Raw genomic sequence first — 19,032 nt, forward strand, 5'->3', positions numbered from 1 at the left:
GTGTGTGTGAGAGAGAGAAAGTGAATTGTGTTTATTTTCCTAAATTGGACAGATGAAGGCTTGTGTCAAAGCTTGCTGTTGTTTCATAAAGCTCCTAAAATGAGTAGCCGCTCACATTCATGTGTGTTCAGAGAACAGTCCCTATTGCCCAACACAATGACACTGTTTCTGTTTTTTCTCCCCATATCTTTTTTGTGCTAGGTCTCTGGGTAAAAGTCTGCAGGTGGCTCACCATGGTGCAGGAGAAGAGTGACGGGATAAACAGAGACATGGTCCTTCCATCAAAGCCACAGAATAGACCAGCGGTAAGAGCACTGCCTGCACGACTCACTCCCACTGCCATCTCCCACTTACTCCACGAGCACTAATCTCAAACTCTTTGTTCTTCACAATCACGAAAGAACATGCACAGACCCATGTGCTTGATTGTGTTTGATGTTTACTAAATCACAGGACGTGATGTGGCAGTGAGTCATACTAATCCATCAGGATAAAGATGAATTTTTAAAGGACTATTCAACATTTTTGGAAATCTGCTTGTTCATACCTAAATGAAGAGATAAAGACTAATCTCATGTCCTTATGTTAAAAGTGGAGCTGGAGGCGATTAGACTGTGACAACAACAATCATATAAGTTAACTGGATGTCTGCAAGATGGGTCTAATTAAATCTTGCTCTCAATTTTAGTCAGTATATGATATCAATTTGAGGCGTGTAAAAGTGTACAATGAATGAGTAGTGAATCGTAGTGTTGGGGAGAGGAGGGGCTCGTCATCATTTTTTACCTTTGGTCTCATTTGTTTTGGTGGATGTGGGTAATAGCAGCTGTCACACTGAAAAAAACCACTGTCTGATTTTCAGCAGAATGTATTGGTTGGCAGGCTTCATGGTCCAGATTGGCCATCATTTCAAAGCATCCTGGGTCGACAGTAACAGATTTGACCATCTTTCTGTCACAACTGGCAACTTACACGTCAGACATTCCAAACTTTTCAACAATGGAAAAAGCTTTTCATACATAGTAAATGGCTTTACTAATCACAGAGAGATGTCTTACTGAAGTACTTCCAGTGTTAAGTTCTAAAGGACTTACTGCAACATGTGACTGGTGATAAATCGCTGGCCCAGTGGCCCAGTGGCCCTGTGGAAAATGAAATTGTCCTGTCATTGTGACATTCATTTTGTGACATTTTGTCATCTCAACTTTGCAGAGCTAAAAAAAATTCCATTCTGACGTAATCAAAATAACTTTCATAGATGATTCAGTACAGCCGTTAAATATATAACGAGTACTTACAGAGTTTGTGTGGTAATAGTATTTGTAGACCCCACTGAGTTTCCAGATAACATATCTTATGAATACAATGCTTTGTGGCAGCTCTTTTATCAGACACTCTGTTCAGCACATGAAGGCACCACCAGGAAGGATTGACAAACCTATCTATGATTTTAACACTATTACAACTCAGTACCTCCAATGGAACCAGTGTGTTTCATTATTTATGATGGATTGAATATGACTTGGTTTTGTCAGCATACTAAAGTGAAACGAGGCCAGACCCAGGGTCTCTGGAAGGTAATTAAAAGGAAAACTACAGCATCACTTGAATGAATTGCAATGTGCTGATGAGGTTTGCTCTCTGTACTTGCAAATGTTTACCACACTTATTTACAGTAACTAGTGTAGTTCACACCCAGTGTGTGTGTGTGTGTTGAGCCAATGTATTGGGCGTGTTGCAGCTAACACCTCTTCTGCAGCATCATCATCAGGTACCACTGACTCCAGCATGCTCCCACACAGCAGATGGAGACGATGCTGCTGACACATCCTCTGACTCTGCTGGACCTCCTTTGACTTCCCAAAAAACGCGACTAAAATTGATGCAGGCAAACCGGAGTTACACCATGGCTACCCGGCACTCGGGATAGCAACAACGCTAACCTATGGTGGCAATTCTTTCAACCACAACAAACACTCAAAAAACAATCAAATATCTATGGTACATGACTCGAATCCTTACGAGACACCACTGTAGCCATGGTGTAACTCCGATTTGCCTGCATCAATTTTAGTCGCGTTTTTTGCTCCCCCCAACACTGGGTGACCATCAGGACATTGATTTAGGAAGGAATTCTCCTTTAATGTGTCATAATGTTTATAATTATATGTAATTATTTCATAGCGTGACGAATGTGCAGGTCACAACTTGTCCACGAGAGTGTTTCAAAGTTGTTGGATTGTGTATTTAGTTTGATGACGGAAAAGTAGAAATACCACGAGTCTCCGTTGTGTTAGCTGAGCAGCTCTGCCCCGCTGATCTAAAAACAGCTTGCACCGACAATTAAAGGTAGTGAACCTACTTCTGAAACTATATGGTTTATGGCAATAGGCTAATTTGCCAAAATGTTGAAATATCCCTTTAATCTGATGACACTAAAATGCTTCCCACAATCCCACCATCTCTACCCCGCTGTCTTTATACCTCTCCTCTGAACTTGTGTGGCCATTTAAATTATTAATAGTCCGAGCTTTGACATGTCAATCAGTTGAGATTTTCTCGGCAGTCAGAGGCTCCGTTTTCTGGGCTCCATCATTATCAGTCGACAGCAGAAAGTGCCATTGATTTGAAGAGATTAATTAGCTCCTTTCATCTAAACATGGTAATCAGTCTGAATCCTAACTAACACTTAAAGGCACAGTACCAGCCCACACACACAGCATGATAATGAGGGGGTATCACTGCTGTGTGTTATCACAATACAAATATTTGTACAACTGACCAGCAGTCTGGCCTGGTTGATTAGTACACAGCACAGCCTGGCCAGTGCTTCTGTGCATGAGCTGCTTATTCCTGATGTGCACAGACTGCTTGATACTGTGTCTCACATGGGTCCTGTATTAATATTTACTGCAGCGCAAGATACTGCATGATCCCATGGATTCAGAGCTAAACCAATCACAGCAACACAAAAATCATTGCAAACTCTGAATGAAATCAAGAGCAAAGAATCCAAGCACTTTACTGGCATTTTTTTTTCAATTTACCAAAGCTTTTATTCATTCTGAAGAGCTGCAATAATCAAATGTGGCTTGCCGAGAGAAGGATGGGATTTTGTGTGTATGGAAAAGCAAACTTATTTGGACTTCTGGAGGGCTACTTTGTGTAAATATTGGTGGGAGGTAATATTTTGGATATACAGTAAAGCTGTGTGTAATGATCTCTGCTGTCTGTCCCTGCTATGGTTGGTTGTCCTTCTGTCAGAATGATTCTTTTCCTCTTCTGGTCTTTGTCATGTCCACATATAAGAAACGACTAGAAACACCGTTTTTCATATTCGTAGTAATAGCCAAAGCTAATGCAACAGTCCCCCAATCAACCCTTCTATTGTGTTGTATTTAATAGAAATGTGTTCCTCTTGATTGGACCTCCATCATTTACAGAGCCTCGCAAAAGTCTTCATACTCCTTGAACTGTTCCACATTTTGTCGTGTCACAACCTACTATATATACAACCATACTTTTGCAAGGCGCTGTATATAATTTCGGAGTACAAATTAATAGAAAAAACCAAGCTTTTAATTCAACAATATGCACCAACTGCTACTCCAAAATGCCCAGAGTTGATGGAATACCTCTCAAAAACAGTTTCAACACAAACTGAATGTTATAACTTGTGAGGGAGGATTTCTTGCAGGACCATTTCTGTATATAGTTGTGTATGTACACTACAGATTTAGCAAGCAGTGCTTCGTGGAATGGCTGCTGAGTGTAAATTTGAATCTGTGAAAGTGGTTGCAGTCCCCATGCATGTGTGTGTTGTCTCGTCCCAGATATCATGGGAGTTGAAGATCAAGCAGAAGCTGACTACTGTGCCTCCGTGTCTTGGCAAGTTCAGACCAGTCGTGGGCCAGTGCTGCCACCAGTGCACCCCGGACAGCTTGGTGAGTGTGGAGTCTAGATACCAAAGGAAATTAGAGAGAGCAAACAGAAAGGGAAAGGTAGAGCACAAGATTAATGAGAGGTTGGCTGTATTTTAAAATCATCCACAAATGAAATAGTTTTAATTTAGGGCTGTGGATCCTATGATAAACATTAAAATAGATGACTGAAAAGACAAACTAAGCTTGTGAATTGAATTTATAGATGTCCATATACTGATGGCACCCTTGAACTCCTTCCATCCCCCGTACAATGACTGCTGTTGTGTCACAACACAACTCAGGGATGTTGACAGTCAGGTCATCCGTCTCTTTAATTTCCTGTCATGTCATAGAGCAAGAAGCTTGGACAGAATTCGTCCCTGGGCTTCCACGACCTGTTGAGCATCAAGGAGACACAAACCAGGTTGGTACAGAATCTCAGTCAAATTCATGTTTGAAGTCTGAATACACTCAGTCAAACTCACATTTTCTGCCTCTGAAATGTGTGTTTTGTGTTGCAGGTACCGAGGCTGGCTGGTGCGGAGGGTGTGCTGCCTCCTGTTTGTGAGTGGGTGCAAGGTTTACGCGAGTCCTGTTACCAACCGACTGGAGCGACTCTGTCAGAGCAACAGGTACCCGAGGGGGAAGAGGAGAGGAGTGGAGATGCCAGAGGAGAGTAAATAAACGATAGGTAGAGATACAGAAAATGAAACGGGCTCCTGCAGTTCAGGAGAGAGGGAGAGAGAGATGAGGGGAGAAGATAAGAGACACAAACAAAGATACTGAAAATTAAGGCTATCATGGAGTCTGGGCAGAGTGAATGAAGAGAAATGGCATAACTTGGGACTGTGGTCACATTGTCCCTATCTCTGTCACCAAGTCTTCAGCTCATATGTGTTGTTGTCTCTCCTCCAGTGTAATTGAGTTTAACCTTTATGTAACCTCCTCAGTCAGGGAAGATGTTGTTGTTGTCTTACCGGCAGGCGGGGGCTCGTCTGTGTGCAGAACAAAGAGGCTTTGTGTGGTGTTAACCCTGCTGTCCTGTGACCATGTGTTTCAGGGTGAAGGAGGTGCTCACAGCGGAGGAGAAAGCACCTGAGGGGGCAGACAGCCGAGGGCAACTCCACCGCCTCGCACCATTCCTCCCCCTCATCCAAACCTGCATCTCCTCTGGCCTCTTACGGTTCGCTTGTCTATGTATTCGTAAAATACATTTGGGCTTTTGTGGGAAACTTAAACAGAAACAGATGTCCATTCGATAAAATTATTAATAATATTATTATAATATATAAATAAATGTATATTTTGATACTAAAGGTGTATTTTGTAGCTATTAGTTTAAACTATTCCTATCTTTATGATACTTTGTAGTGTCCATTGCATTTTTTTTGATGAACTTTGAGGGAATTAATTTGTACATGGCACATTTTTGTTGTGGGATCAACAAATCACTTTGATTTTACAAAAAAAAGTGTTGGCCATAACTCACTAATTGAAATACTTTATTAGTAGTATATTTTTTTGAGAAGGGCTTTTTCACCTTTTAATGAAAAGCACAGTCGAGAGAGAGAGACAGGACATGGGGAGGCAGAGAGGGGGAGAATGACATGCAGGAAAGGGCCACTCAATGCGGGATTCGAACCAGGGCCGCCTGCAGTGAGGACTGTAGCCTCTACTGAGCTAAACACCGCCCCGAGGGCAAGACTTTATTAAGTTCCTTCACAGAGTCTTCTATTTGGTTATTCTTATACTGTATTATACAGCTTCATGGTAGGATGCAGTCTGTTGTAGTGAGTACGTACTGGTGCATCAGTCATTTATCACGCTCTTCAAAATGACTGACAGTTGCTGAGTCATCAACTCGTCCATGGGCAGTGGAGGATATGCAGTGCAATTTGATAGCTCCCGGCAAAGAGACGTGTCTTATTTGAAATTGAAATGGGACGGTAGGACAGTCCAGTCTAAAGAGTCTGTTCCTGTAGCCACAGACACTGTTACAACATTCTGTAAATGCCTGTGTCTGGTGAAATGGACTGGAAACTTCTGTCTGTGTTTTTTCTCTCATGAAACTGTTTTTTGGCTTCGAATCTCTTTTCAGAATCTGTCCGGTTCTTTCTTTTTTGCATCTCTCTCTCTCCCACATTTAGAGCCTCAGACTCCATCTCTATCTTCAGCTGTCACCATCACACACACACACCAGTCTTTATCGCTCTCTGCATTGCTTCTTCCCTGTGTCATCAGTTTCTTTCTCATCCCCATCCCGCTTATCTTCACTTTGTCTCACACCCATCTCTCTCATTTACATGTTGTCACACTTAACTCTCTCCTTGCTTTGTTTGCTGCGCCTCACTTTCTCTCAACATCAGATCATAGGTGATGGTTTTCTCTCAGCTTCATCATATCTCCATCCATCATTCTCCTGTTTAACTTATCTCCACTCATTATTTTTTCATCTTCTTTCTTCCTTCTTTGCATCGATCTCTTCACACACTATCCTCCCCTGACTAGGTTCGTGAGCTGGGTGATGCTGAAGATGTTTGCCTCTGTATTTGGCAGTATCCAAGTTAACCTCAACCATCTGGCTGATTTGCACAGAGTCTCACAAGAGGTACAAGTAACTAAAAACAATATGTTGATGAAATGCACGATTTTGTTCACAGGTGATGAAATGTGTCTGCTCGTCCTCCAAAACATGGAGGGCATCCTCTGCATTTGGAAATAGATAGTGTGATCTTTTGGCCCCACACATCCTCACTCAGGATGAGAAACGAGGTTGCACTCAGCCATCTAATGAGATAGTAAACATCTATAGTACTGGTTGTACACATCAACAAAACCTATCAATGTAAACATGATATGAGAGACTTGATGTAATTATTTTTGAAAGTGGAAAAAAATTTCTCTTACTTGCCTTGTTATACTTAATTATTCTCATGAGTTTTCTTTACTGGAGACTACACAACTCTAATTACATGGTTGACCAAATAAAAAACAAGTAAATAGGCTGTTGTTGCAGAGGTTCAGGATGGGTGTGGATGAATTCAGTGATCTCACTGTTTTTCAGTACGTTAGAGAAATGAAGTCAAACCCAGCAGGAAAACAGTTGATTGGTTGATTTGAAACCCATGGGTTTGAATTGCTCCCATGTCAAAATGCATGTGGCCCTCACAGCATGATGAACAGTATATGTCATCATCTTCTTTACTTTATAAAAGAAAGGAGAAAAAGTTTGGGTTTGATATCAGCTCATTGTAACTAATAGATCAGTCATTGAGAGTCTGTCAGATTCTGGTGACAGGTTTTTTAGACAGATAATTTGTTTATAAGACTTAATAAACCAATATTAAAAAAATAAATAAACATATTTTCTTTTACAACTTTTACACAGTCCTTTATAGTGCAGCACTTTATTTTGAACCTTATTACATTTTTTATTGTAGTGACACTATCATATCCACAGAAGTGCAATCATGTTTTCTCTACCCGCTTCGACTTCACTCGATATATAATTGAGTTTGCGATAGTAGCTCTTCATTTCCATGTCTGTAATGAAAAAAGATTAAATGCTACTCAAAGATAAAAACACCACATACAAAATGAAAGGCCTGTTGTTGACCTTGGGAGCAAACCACTCATGGCATACTGTCACCTCCTACAGTACACAGTCACTTAACCGTACTCACACATACTTATTTCATCCCTGCCTGCATCTCTCTTACTGTCTTAGTGAGGGAAAAAAAGGTTTCTCTACTGTTTTTAAATTAGGCTTGTGTTTTTTCATCTCCATTCTGCTGATACTATCTGAAGCTTGTGTGGCTTGATTATAATATTGATTAGATATAAGGGCACAGAAACACTGCTAATCCGTGCGTCACCTCTGTACAGTCCTCTGTTGTTTGCCATAATGAATGACAATGCGAAGAATGTTGTTTATCTATAGCTGCTTGTGTTCTGTAATGCAGGGATCTCTGCTGGTCTATGTGTACGTGTGTCAGAGCATCGTGGACTGTGCTCTCATCCCCCTGGTGCTCTTCTGTCACAATCTGAGGGTTCCATACACTGTGATGCCTCTCCAGGTTAACAGCTCCTTCTTGAGGTATAGTCATAAATATACCTCACAGCCACATATAAGCTGTCAGGCAGAAAACAATATGTAATATCCTAACAAATAACACAGACCAAGAATAAGGTGTTGAATCACAAATATAAACAGCCTCCTATTTGATTTGTGAGATCCACTGTCCTCTGATAATTCTATAGATCAATCCTGCAGAAAGTAGGTGTGGTCCTCCTGCCACCATCTGTGCTGACTGAGCAGGAAGCTGAGATGGACAGTCTGTATTCACCTGTCATGACCTCGGTAAGTCTGGCATGTTTTTTTTTTTTGTTTTTTTTTTTAATGTTTTTTATTGATTTCCAATAAGAACATACAAAACACATTGACACATTGACACATACCACACAAGTTGCACAATGAAATGCAGGCAAACGTCCCTGCATGCACATACATACAAAAAATAAACAATAATAAATAAATAAAATAAAATTGTCACACTCAATAGCCCTACAGATATAATCTATTGTTGCTTGAGAAAGTCCATTAAGGGTGCCCACACCTCTTCAAATTCTTGTGCTTTACCCCTGATTACATAGGTTAGCTTTTCTAATGTAACATACATTGCCATCTCTCTAATCCAAGATAGTGTAGACAGAGGATACTTCAGTCTCTCTCCGAGATAAAGCAACCATCCTCCTGGCCTGCAGGAGGAAGTCTGACATGTTTTAATACTTAATTGGAAATCTGGTAGTGATTGGACGTTGCGGCTAATTGTACTGTTCTGCTATGAAATAATAACGTAACGTTACGAGACAAGAGTTGTTTTCGAGGCAAATGTGAATTACATTCCAGACACGGCCACTCTGCGGAGCACAAGTAGTTCCGAGTATTTGCTTCATATGTCGTAATGTTACATAATTATACGTTATTATTTCATAGCATGGCGAATGTGCAGGTCACAACTTGTCCATGACAGTGTTTTGGAGTTGTTGGATTGTGTATTTAGTTTGATGAGGGAAACATGGAAATACCGTGCAGCTCGCATCTTTCCCCCACCACTCTAAAAACAGCTTGCACCGACAATTAAAGGTAATGAACCTACTCCTAAGACTATAGTGATTATGGCAATAGGAATTTGCCAAAATGTTGAAATATCCCTTTAAGTAGATGTATTAGATTTAGAGTTGACCGAGCTTTCACCAGTCTGCATCAGATAGATAGATAAGATAGATAATTCCTTTATTGTCAGTTGGACTGAAATTCTTTTTGCATCCCTGGGTTCAACATAACATGTAGGACATATACTAATCAAAAATAACAAAAGGACAAATAGAACATATAACATAAAACACCACAAATAATCAATGGTATAGTCCTCACTGTCCTGTATATTTTATTTTATTTTTTCTGTTCTGTTGTTTTATATTTACTTTTACTTACTTTGTTGCACTATACTTTTAAACTGCTCTTATAGATAAGAGCAGTTTAAAAGTATAGTGCAATAAAGTAAAGGTTTAAAAGGTAAAACCAGTAGGAAACAGTCTGTTTCCTACTGGTTTTACCTTTTAAACCTTTACTTTATTGAATTGTTTTTTTTGTTTTTTTTAATCTATCTTTTTGAATTGCTCACATCATCTTATATCTCACTGTAGTTGTCCTTGTAGGGTTCTTGTGTTGTTTGGGTTGTTTGCTTGGGCTCCTATGGGTTGTTTGGGTTCTTCTGTTACATAAATGAAGGCATTACTATTATCTGAAATCCATCCAAGAGATGATTAGATATTTCAGTCAGACAGACCAAAATTACCATGTCTACATGAAATCCAAAATTTACCTTAATATACAATTTTTTTGTAGATTTCAAATAATTGACAGTTGACAGTGCAGCCAGAGAAACCACATACTGTAAGTCAATTTAGCCATTAGTCTGGGCTGGAGCCTGTGATTAGTGGTACTCAAGCAGAGGCACAGTTTCTTCTTTAAATTAGTTGTTCTCCAAGCCCAGTGAAAATGGACTTAAATTACACAACTTAGGTAGAGTTTCATCTGTACAGTACATAAAGCTCCTCCAGACACAATTATGTTACTGAAGTGGAGTTTCATCTGTACATAAAGCTCCTGGAGCCACACAAGTCTTCCAGCAGTTGTTCTCACATATGCAAATATCCCCTCAACAGTCAAAAGTTAATTCAGGTCTCATGTACCCCACTCAGAGTCACCAACCATAAAAACACTCCTGGTACAAATCATTCCACCCTGACTGTTGGAGCACTTCCTCATTAGCTGTGTATATGAAACCAAAAGACTGTTCACTCGTAGATGGCTATGAATCAGAAAACATGATGCTAATGCATTTTGCTGGAAAACGCGGCCTCACAGACAGCAGGTAATTATGTAAAATTACAGGGTAAGCAAAAGATACCTGTCCTTGCAATTTGGCTGTGTATGTGCATTCGGTCCAATTCATTCTCCCTCACACACACACTTTTTATTGCACCGGTGGAGTGTTATCACAGCCAGCTCCTCAATCAGAACACAACCTGTCTTTTCCCCCTCTCCCTCATTCCCTGCCTCATCCCACTCTCTATTCATTCTCAAAATTACCAAGGGGCATGAGTTTTGCTACAGAGATTGCAGCTTTCGAGTTGCCTGGAGTGACAAAGCAATAAGTAGAGGGCCAAGAAACAAGAGTAATGGTGGTTGTGGCGGTAATAATGGTGGTTAGTTGATGGGGCTGAGATGGTTGTTTCTATTTAATGTGTTTCTAGGTAATTTGTGATTGTTCTTATTTCAGAAATGTCCATGATCTGTATTAATGGCTCCCTCTTCTCTCTTGCATCTATCATTGTTTCCTCTTGTTCCTCCTTTGAGCCCTTTGTCTCAGTGTCTCTTCTTATCTATTATTTTTTTATCAATGATCAGCCCCTGATCATTATTAATATCTTTCTGTCCCTGTATCGAGCAAGGGAGCCCTTTGTGTTTTGTTTCAGTTTGGGAAAGATGTATTTCATTTGGAGGGGTTACTGGCTTTATTAAGATCAATATAGTGCTGTACAGCTCAATAGAACGACTCAGTCTGACATTAATCTACAAGACGACTGCCACAGTGGCACATAAACAGGTTGTTTATGAGTGATACCGACTTTTTTTCTTCTTCAACCGTTTATATGAGTAAGTAAATTGGCTGTGCGTGAGAAAGCAGGCTTGTTTATTGGTTGTGTTTCAATGTTAATAGACCTTTATTGTTTATTGAGTGTGGGCCTGCTTAGCTGCTGTTCATTGCTTATTGAATTATTCTTGTCTGTATGGGTGAAATAGTGTCTGAGGTAAGGGAAGTGTCTCAGAGTGTCATGAGGTGTTCCCTGCAGTTCCTGTTTATTTCTGCTCTTTATCACGCCTGCTTCCTGCAGCCTGACTTCTCCTCCCTCAGCCGCCCTCCACTGCTTTGTTTTTTTGTATTGCTTATGTACATTTTAAAAATGCATGGCAGGCATTTTATGTTTATTGCTCCCCTGCTGCCAGGACTTTTCAGACCTTGTCTCTGCCATCTCTTTCTCCCCCCACCCCACCCTCCTTCCTCCCTCCTCAGCTGGTACGTGAGCTGCTACATGAAGGCCAGGTGATAAGTGTTGGTGTGTCTGCGGAGTCTGGCCGAGGTGGCCAGTGGCTGGCTCGCATCAGACAGCTCATCAAAGAGGGATCTGTGCCCGATGTTAGTCTGGTCCCCGTGGGCATCTCCTACGACAGCGTGCCCAAAACCAACATACAGGTGGATGTGTGTAAATGCACGCTTGAAAGCACACACTTAATAGGAGCCATCTGTAACTGTAATGTCCTCAGACCAAGGGAACAGGTTCTGTTTAGAAGTGGGTTTTTAAACTGTGTGATGCACCTCAGAGGAAGAGGAGGAGATGTAGAGTAAATATATAGTGGGAGCTCAAAGGAGCCGGTGCGTGGCAGTGTTCTAAAAACAGCAGGAAGTCAGTTACTGAAGTTTGGTGCAATGATTCGTCCTGTAACCAGTTGGGGCAGCGGCAACTGCTGTGGCACAAAACTCACAGAGGAAATTAATGTACATTCATATACACTCTCACTGCCTTACTATTACTATTTGCATCAACAATTGGATTAGGTTAAAGGGATAGTTCAACATTTTGGCAAATTGCCATAATTCCTATTAGTCCAGTAATTTTAGGCCAAAAAAGGGGTCAACGTTAAACAAATTGCAACAGAAGCAAACTCAACTGATTTTGTATCCTCAGCATGTCCTGAGTGAGGGAAAAAAAAGCCCCGAAGAATCCCATTAGGGGAAAGTTTAGAAAAACACCCAAACATATCCCATTTATACGCATATAAAAAAAAGATTTCACGTGAATAGGGTAAAATTTTTAACCTTTAGATATCTCCATGAAAATTACTGAGTTGATTACTCACATTAAGACAAACAAAAAATGTATTACAAGGTTTTTGAAATTCTTTGTTAACATGAGCAAATTTGCATACATTTGCATAGATTTGCATAAATTCCACCGTTTTGACGGCACATGTATATATGAAGTTGCTGTGGTGGTACCGGCATGAAAATTGGAATGAGTTGACTCCATCGGTCAACCGACAAGTTGACCACTGTAAATTTCAAGATTACTGCAATTTTTCAAGACAGCCACATCCTTAGTAGAGCAGGTATGACATGAGCCAACAGTGCATAATCCAATTACGTATGGCTAATTTGCATACATACAGCACCTGATCTAAACATTGGGTAGAGCGGGTTGGGTGTTTTTCGAAACTTTCCCCTAATGGGATTCTTCTGGGCTTTTTTTCCTTCACTCAGGACATGTTGAGGATACAAAATCAGTTGAGTTTGCTTCTGTTGCAATTTGTTTAACCTTTTCTCATAAAATGACTGGACTATATAGTTTTAGAGGTAGGTTGTTACCTTTAATTGTCGGTGCAACGGTGGAGCAGAGCTGCGAGCTGCTCAGAGCTACGCTACGGAGGCTAATGGGATTTCTTGGTTTCCCTCATCAAACTCATCAAATACACAATCCAACAACTCCAAAACACTCTAGTGGACAAGTTGTGACCTGCACATTCACCACGCTATGAGATAATAACTGAGCGTTACGAGTTGTTTTAGAGGTAAATACAGAGACCGCTTGCTGAAAAGCTGCCCCCGACGGGAACGCACATCAGCGGTTTTGCATGAATTTACCTCGAAAACAACTCTGTCCCGTTAGTTCCGTTATTATCTCATAGCGTGGTGAATGTGCAGGTCACAACTTGTCCACCAGAGCATTTTGGAGTTGTTGGGTTGTGTATTTGATGAGTTTGATGAGGGAAACCAAGAAATCCCATTAGCCTCAGTAGCGTAGTAGCTCACGGCTCTGCTCCGCCGTTCTGAAAATAGCTTGCACCGACAATTAAAGGTAACGAACCTACAGTACTGCTATGACTATAGGGATTATGGCAATGGACCAATTTGCCAAAATGTTGAACTATCCGTTTAAATCTGAATGTGCACTGATGATACAAATATTTCAGTTACAGTTTGGGTTATATTTCCTTAGTATCTCAAGTGTCAAGTCTCATTAGAAGTCATAGAAAAAACCAAACAAATCACTTGTTGCCTGAAAGTCACCATGTGTCTAAACATGTATGGGAACACTGCCAACACAAACTGACCAGAGCTAATCCAGCATACTTTTGATGGTCCCAGTTGTCTGCAATGTAAACAAATGTAGGAATGTAGGCCAAAGAGTCAGGGCTCAAGTAGCAGGCCACAGCAGCAACACTGAACTTCCTGTTTATATTCCCCAAACAGCTTTAACTGAATTGTCTGCTCCATACTTGTCTCCTAAATTGAAGTAAGACAAGACATTTGTCACAACTTATTTCATCTGCCAGTGATGATCTAGTAGCTGGGAGAGTCTTGTTTTACAGCTTTGCTTCATCATTTCTCAGTAGCCACTGTTGGTTGATTAGTTGAGGTTTGCATTTCATATTTTCAAGGTGATGGCTGTTAGCCTCCATTAGTCTTGCCCTCTGTTATCTGCACTTACGATACTGGAGAGTGGGTGTTACTTTTGGTTAATTGCAGTAATAAGGTCCTCACCTCCTCATTTTGTCCTGTCACTCAGACACAGTGCAGTGTTTCACTCACACACACACACTCTGGGACTGACTGTTTATCTTAGTGCTCATCTAAGACCTCATTAAGATATAATCATAACCATCTGTACCACTCTAATGAATATGAATGTGTGTAAATGTATGTAATATATCCACACAGGTCAGCGTGAGCACTGTGCTGCGGGGGCTTTGGTCTGTTTTCTGGAGGAGACCAGCCGGGAGTGTGAGGATCCACCTGGCGCAGCCCTTCTCTCTCAAGGTGCACATCAGGAAGAGCAAAGCACCAAAGTCCTGCTTGTCAAATGCAGCAGTTGTTGCCTTCCTTTTGTCTTGGGACCCTATATCCTTTAAAGTCTTGTTGCATCTGCTCGTGAACATGATTGGTGAGCAATTAAACCAAAAAAAAAAGAGTAAGAATTTAAAGTAATTCAATTTTTTGAATTGATTTCTGATTTTATGAGAACTCAGGAGATAAAAGTATCCAATATTTACATAAGAAAGAAAGCAAAATAGACAGAGAAAGCAAAAGAAACAACAAACATTTTTATTGTAAAATATTTGAAATCTTATCCCTTAATCTTCTGTCCCATTAATCATCATTTTGTGATGCCTCGGATTTATTTTGAAACCACTTGTGGGGTTGTAGTGCCCATATTTGATAACACTGAATTACAGACAAGGTTGGGCAGGCATATAATAAACCCCATCATAAATCATACTGACCTTTAGAAACAAACTATGTTTTATAATTGTGTAGTATTTTAAGCATATCACACGGATCTCAGCGAGCCGAGGCCAGCTGAGGTACAGATATAGCAGTAAGAATGGAGGAAGGAGCTGCAAGAAATATAGATGGAATTGAATGTTTTAATGTAGGTTTAATATCATTTTCTGAACTTGCTTAAGCAGCACATCAGTGTTGAATGGTTCAGAGAGAGATGTTCTCTGTGAGAGCATGTGTGTACATGATGTATCCTTTGTGTGTGTGTGTGTGGGTGTGTAGGAGATGTGCGAGTCAGGGCGGTGCATAGTAGATGAATGGCTCCCTCTACAGGACCTGTTGCTGCCTGTTATTCTCAACAACAGGTAATCAAACCACCTGTGTACATGCACCTGTATGCACAAGGGAGTGTTGACACTGCACATGAACACCACAATGGGATTTAGATTTGGATTGTGTTTTATCTAACATCTGTGAAATTGAAAAGTTCATTTCTCTTAAACTTTGAAGATAAACTTTTCTCTAAACCTGAAATCTGGCACAGATATGATGCAAGCGCTGATGAGTTTTCATCCTCTTAGACTCGGTCCAATTACGATCAACATTACACAGTCTGCCAGTGGAAAAAGATAACAGAGAGAAAATAACATCCTTGGTCTGTGCTCAGCTTCTGACGAGCAAAGTGGCTTCTTCCTTAAAGTGTTTAATTCTTCTGAGAGTGGAAGCAGGAAAACAGCCTGAGAGACAGAGATGCTGAGTGTTAGATGAAAAGAGGTAGAGACAGATGGTTAGATTGGATTGTTATCAGCATATGCACAGTTTTCATTCTTTGTGCATTTCTACAGTATTAGCATGCTCTGGTAGTTAACGCTGTTTCTGACATGCTCACTCATTCTGTTTGTCCCTGTCTGCTGAGGGTTCAGCTTTTGAAGACCCTTTTTTGTTGCAATGTTATAAAAATACGTGGAAAACGAATGTTTCTGAAATGGAAATCAAACATCTTCACAGACGGTCATTTTACAGAATGAATACACTCGCTGATTATTTCTTCTTGGTTAGGATGCACATTGTCACGGTCTGTTCTATTTGTTTATTAACTGAATAAGATACAGGACACTCTGTTACACCACTATACACTCATGTTTGGAGAACCTTTACACCTGCTTATTCATGCAATTATCTAATCAGCCAATCACGTGGCAGCAGAGAGATGTGTAAAATCCTGCAGATACACGCACAGCTTCAGGTATAGTAATGCTCACATCGAACATTTAGAATGTGGAAACGGTGTCATTTTACGTGTCAGACGGGCTGGTTTGATTATTTGGGACTTCAACACGTTGTCTCAGTGTTACTCTGATTTGATGTCTAATATGTAAATGAGGATGCAGTTGTCCCTGACTTACTAAACCTAGACAGTTGAAGACTGGATTTCTGCTGAGGCAGCATGTGCATGAATGCATGGACCCAACCTGCCTTGTCAACAGTTCAGGCTGTTGGTTGTGATGAAATGCCGTAGGAATGGCACATTTTGATTCCTTAATATTAAGCAATCATAGTCTGAATGCCACAGTCTATACAAGTGTTGTAGCTGCCCGTATGCATCCCTTCATGGCCACAACAGTCCCTCCTCCAGTGGCTACTCCAGCATGATAGAGCACCACAAAGCAAAAGTGGAATCGTGAATGTGACTGTGAGTTCAGAGTCTTTTAGTTTCCTCCACAGTCACCAGAGCAAAATCCAGTTGAACCTTTGGAAGAAGAAGAGATTGGCAGTATGAATGTGCAGCTGATGACTCTGTAGAAATGATGGGATGCGGTTAAGCCAACATGAATCTCAAAGCAAGATTTCCAATATCTGGTGGAAGTGATGCCACAAAGAACTCGGGCTGTTCTGAGAGCAGCGGCCCTGCTCAGCATCAGTGTAGTGTTCCTAATAAAGTTCACAGTGATCATATATCTCTCACTTGCACAGCTAAGAACAATAAATAATACTTTTATCACTCCAGGAAGTCTCAGATAAGCAGCTCATAAAATGTACTGCACACACCTGATACTGTGATTTTTATATCCTTTGTGCACCTGAGACTGAATGTTGAGAGTTGTTTTACCAACACACACACACACACACACACACACACACACACACACACACACACACACACACACACATTGGTTTTATTGTTATAAATGTGGTGGTAACACAACCACTGAACTCTCTTAATGGCTGTAAAGTGATTTCTTGAAATTCAGTTCTTTCCATACTTGGCCAGAATAATTGTAATGAAAGTAAATTGATCATAATGAAAAAAATGTAATGTGCTATAGTTAAATTAAAGCATTTAATTTTTTTCTTCCTTTTACATTTCATTGCATAACATCTCATTATTATTGTCTGTTTCCTGACTGTTACTCTTTTTTTGAAATTTGTAATCCCCAAGATTTCAGTCATGGTTGATTTGGCAACAACTGTGGTTGCTAGGGTAACAAAAACTATAACCTAGGTTCGGGAGAAAAGTAGAACAGCTGCTTTGACCAAAGAGTAACTGATGTATGTTTACTGCAACACAACAATTGTAATTTATATATTTTTTAAAGTCAACAAATTGTCCATTTTCCATTGTGGCAAATTCATGTTGTGCACAGCTCACAGTGACCATGTAGCTCATCTCACTATTCCATCTTCATCCATGATTCCATGCAATGTTTAAACTAATACCATATCACAAAATACAGATGCAGACCATAATCTTGTAAAGCATTTGCAGTTAGCATTAAAACTACAGAGATGAGTACACCATGTTTCCTCTGGCTGCTTCACAACAAAAGCTGAAGCTCAGATAGATTTGCCCTGGATTGTATGGCAGATCCCACAACTCACAATTTAAACAACTAGTACTGTATATAGAGAGGCAGTAATAATGTAAATACATTAATGACTACTGAATAAAACATCCAGACCATAAATAGTGTTAGGAAATGAAACTCTTAAGGGGTAAGGAGTTTAAATGAGTTGAGACAACCTCAGATAAACTCTGTAAATCCATCCTGACATCCCTCTCTCCTCTTCACTTCCTCTCTCTGACAGAAGTGACTGTGTGTTTGGACGGAGGCGTGTGTCCTGGCTCCTGCCTTCCTCTCATTATGCATCTGAGCAGGAAGAGCCAACTCATCCAGAGAGAGACCTCAGCATTGCCATCATCCTCCACCTCATCTTCTGTGGGTTCAGGATTATGTGCCCCTGTTGAATTGTCAATGCGTCTTTATAAGCTGTTGTTTTAATGCTATGCAAATTGTTCTGCATTATCCGTCCGTGTTTGTGTGTTTTCTTTTTCTAGCTGCAACGTCCTGCATGGCTGTGATGTCCACCAGTCTGGTGTCCAGTCTTTTGCTGTACAAACACCGCAAGGTTAGAAGCTTGTGAATCTTTGTGTGTGTGTGTGTTTGCTGAGCAGCTTTCCCCTCGGCCCTATCACGGTTAAACTCTGCCCTGGCCCTCCAAGGATCCATCAGTGCTCCAAGAAGCTCATAAACAGAATTGGTTTCCGTTCTAGTTTATTAGAGTGTGACAGTGATTTTCTGCGTCATAGCCGCCAGGTTGTGCGCTCACATGTAATTTTGGAGCTGAACGTCCCCGCGCTCTCCTCCTCCGCAGGGTGTGAGCACGTCGGTCCTGTGTGGCGACGTGGCCTGGCTCACGGAGGAGCTCCTGTTCAGGAACAAAGACGTCGGCTTCGGGGGAAGTTTGGAGCAGGTTCTCCACCACTCTCTCTCTCTGCTCGCTCCTCAGCTCATCATAGCTGCTCTGCCGTCTGGGTTGGTTTTCTGTTTTCACTGTTAAGATTTACACAGCAAAATGTTGCAGCTTATCAAATAATCAATTGAGTTCCCAGTGAAACCTCTCCCTCCTTTATCTCCACTTCTTCTTGTAGGAAGGACCCTTTCATAGTGGTCCGTCCATCTGCTGCTGCCACACTCCACCTGGCCCTCCACGCCCGGATCATCACACATGCCTTCATACAGGAAGCTGTTGGTGGTGAGTGACTGCATGGATTTAATACAGCTGACAACATGTTCATGTTACATTTAAAGGAATAGTTCACCAAAACATGAAATTCAGTCATTAGTGACTGACCCTCATGCTGATGAATACCCCGGAGTAGTTTTTTATTCCTCAAAGTGCATCTGGAGACCAGGGAGGCC

General features: G+C 40.9%; 1 protein-coding gene across 1 annotated transcript in view; it reads left to right on the top strand.

Moving 5' to 3' along the window:
• Nucleotides 1–209: 209 nt before the first annotated feature.
• The window catches only part of gpat2 (glycerol-3-phosphate acyltransferase 2, mitochondrial), a gene marked incomplete at its 3' end in the record, with an annotated part of 32,333 nt that continues 13,510 nt past the window's right edge, over nt 210–19,032 (top strand). The window contains exons 1-15 of the mRNA XM_083978384.1: nt 210–305; nt 3,834–3,944; nt 4,277–4,347; nt 4,445–4,555; nt 4,984–5,106; nt 6,432–6,531; nt 7,886–8,019; nt 8,184–8,283; nt 11,567–11,746; nt 14,270–14,368; nt 15,113–15,195; nt 17,921–18,048; nt 18,168–18,238; nt 18,485–18,645; nt 18,762–18,865. Of these exons, the coding sequence (XP_083834510.1) occupies nt 234–305; nt 3,834–3,944; nt 4,277–4,347; nt 4,445–4,555; nt 4,984–5,106; nt 6,432–6,531; nt 7,886–8,019; nt 8,184–8,283; nt 11,567–11,746; nt 14,270–14,368; nt 15,113–15,195; nt 17,921–18,048; nt 18,168–18,238; nt 18,485–18,645; nt 18,762–18,865 (1,648 nt within the window). The 5' untranslated portion in view covers nt 210–233. The remainder of the gene's footprint in view (nt 306–3,833; nt 3,945–4,276; nt 4,348–4,444; nt 4,556–4,983; nt 5,107–6,431; nt 6,532–7,885; nt 8,020–8,183; nt 8,284–11,566; nt 11,747–14,269; nt 14,369–15,112; nt 15,196–17,920; nt 18,049–18,167; nt 18,239–18,484; nt 18,646–18,761; nt 18,866–19,032) is intronic.

The sequence above is a fragment of the Trachurus trachurus genome (genome assembly GCF_905171665.1).
Source record: "Trachurus trachurus genome assembly, chromosome: 9".
NCBI classification, from domain to species: Eukaryota; Metazoa; Chordata; class Actinopteri; order Carangiformes; family Carangidae; genus Trachurus; species Trachurus trachurus.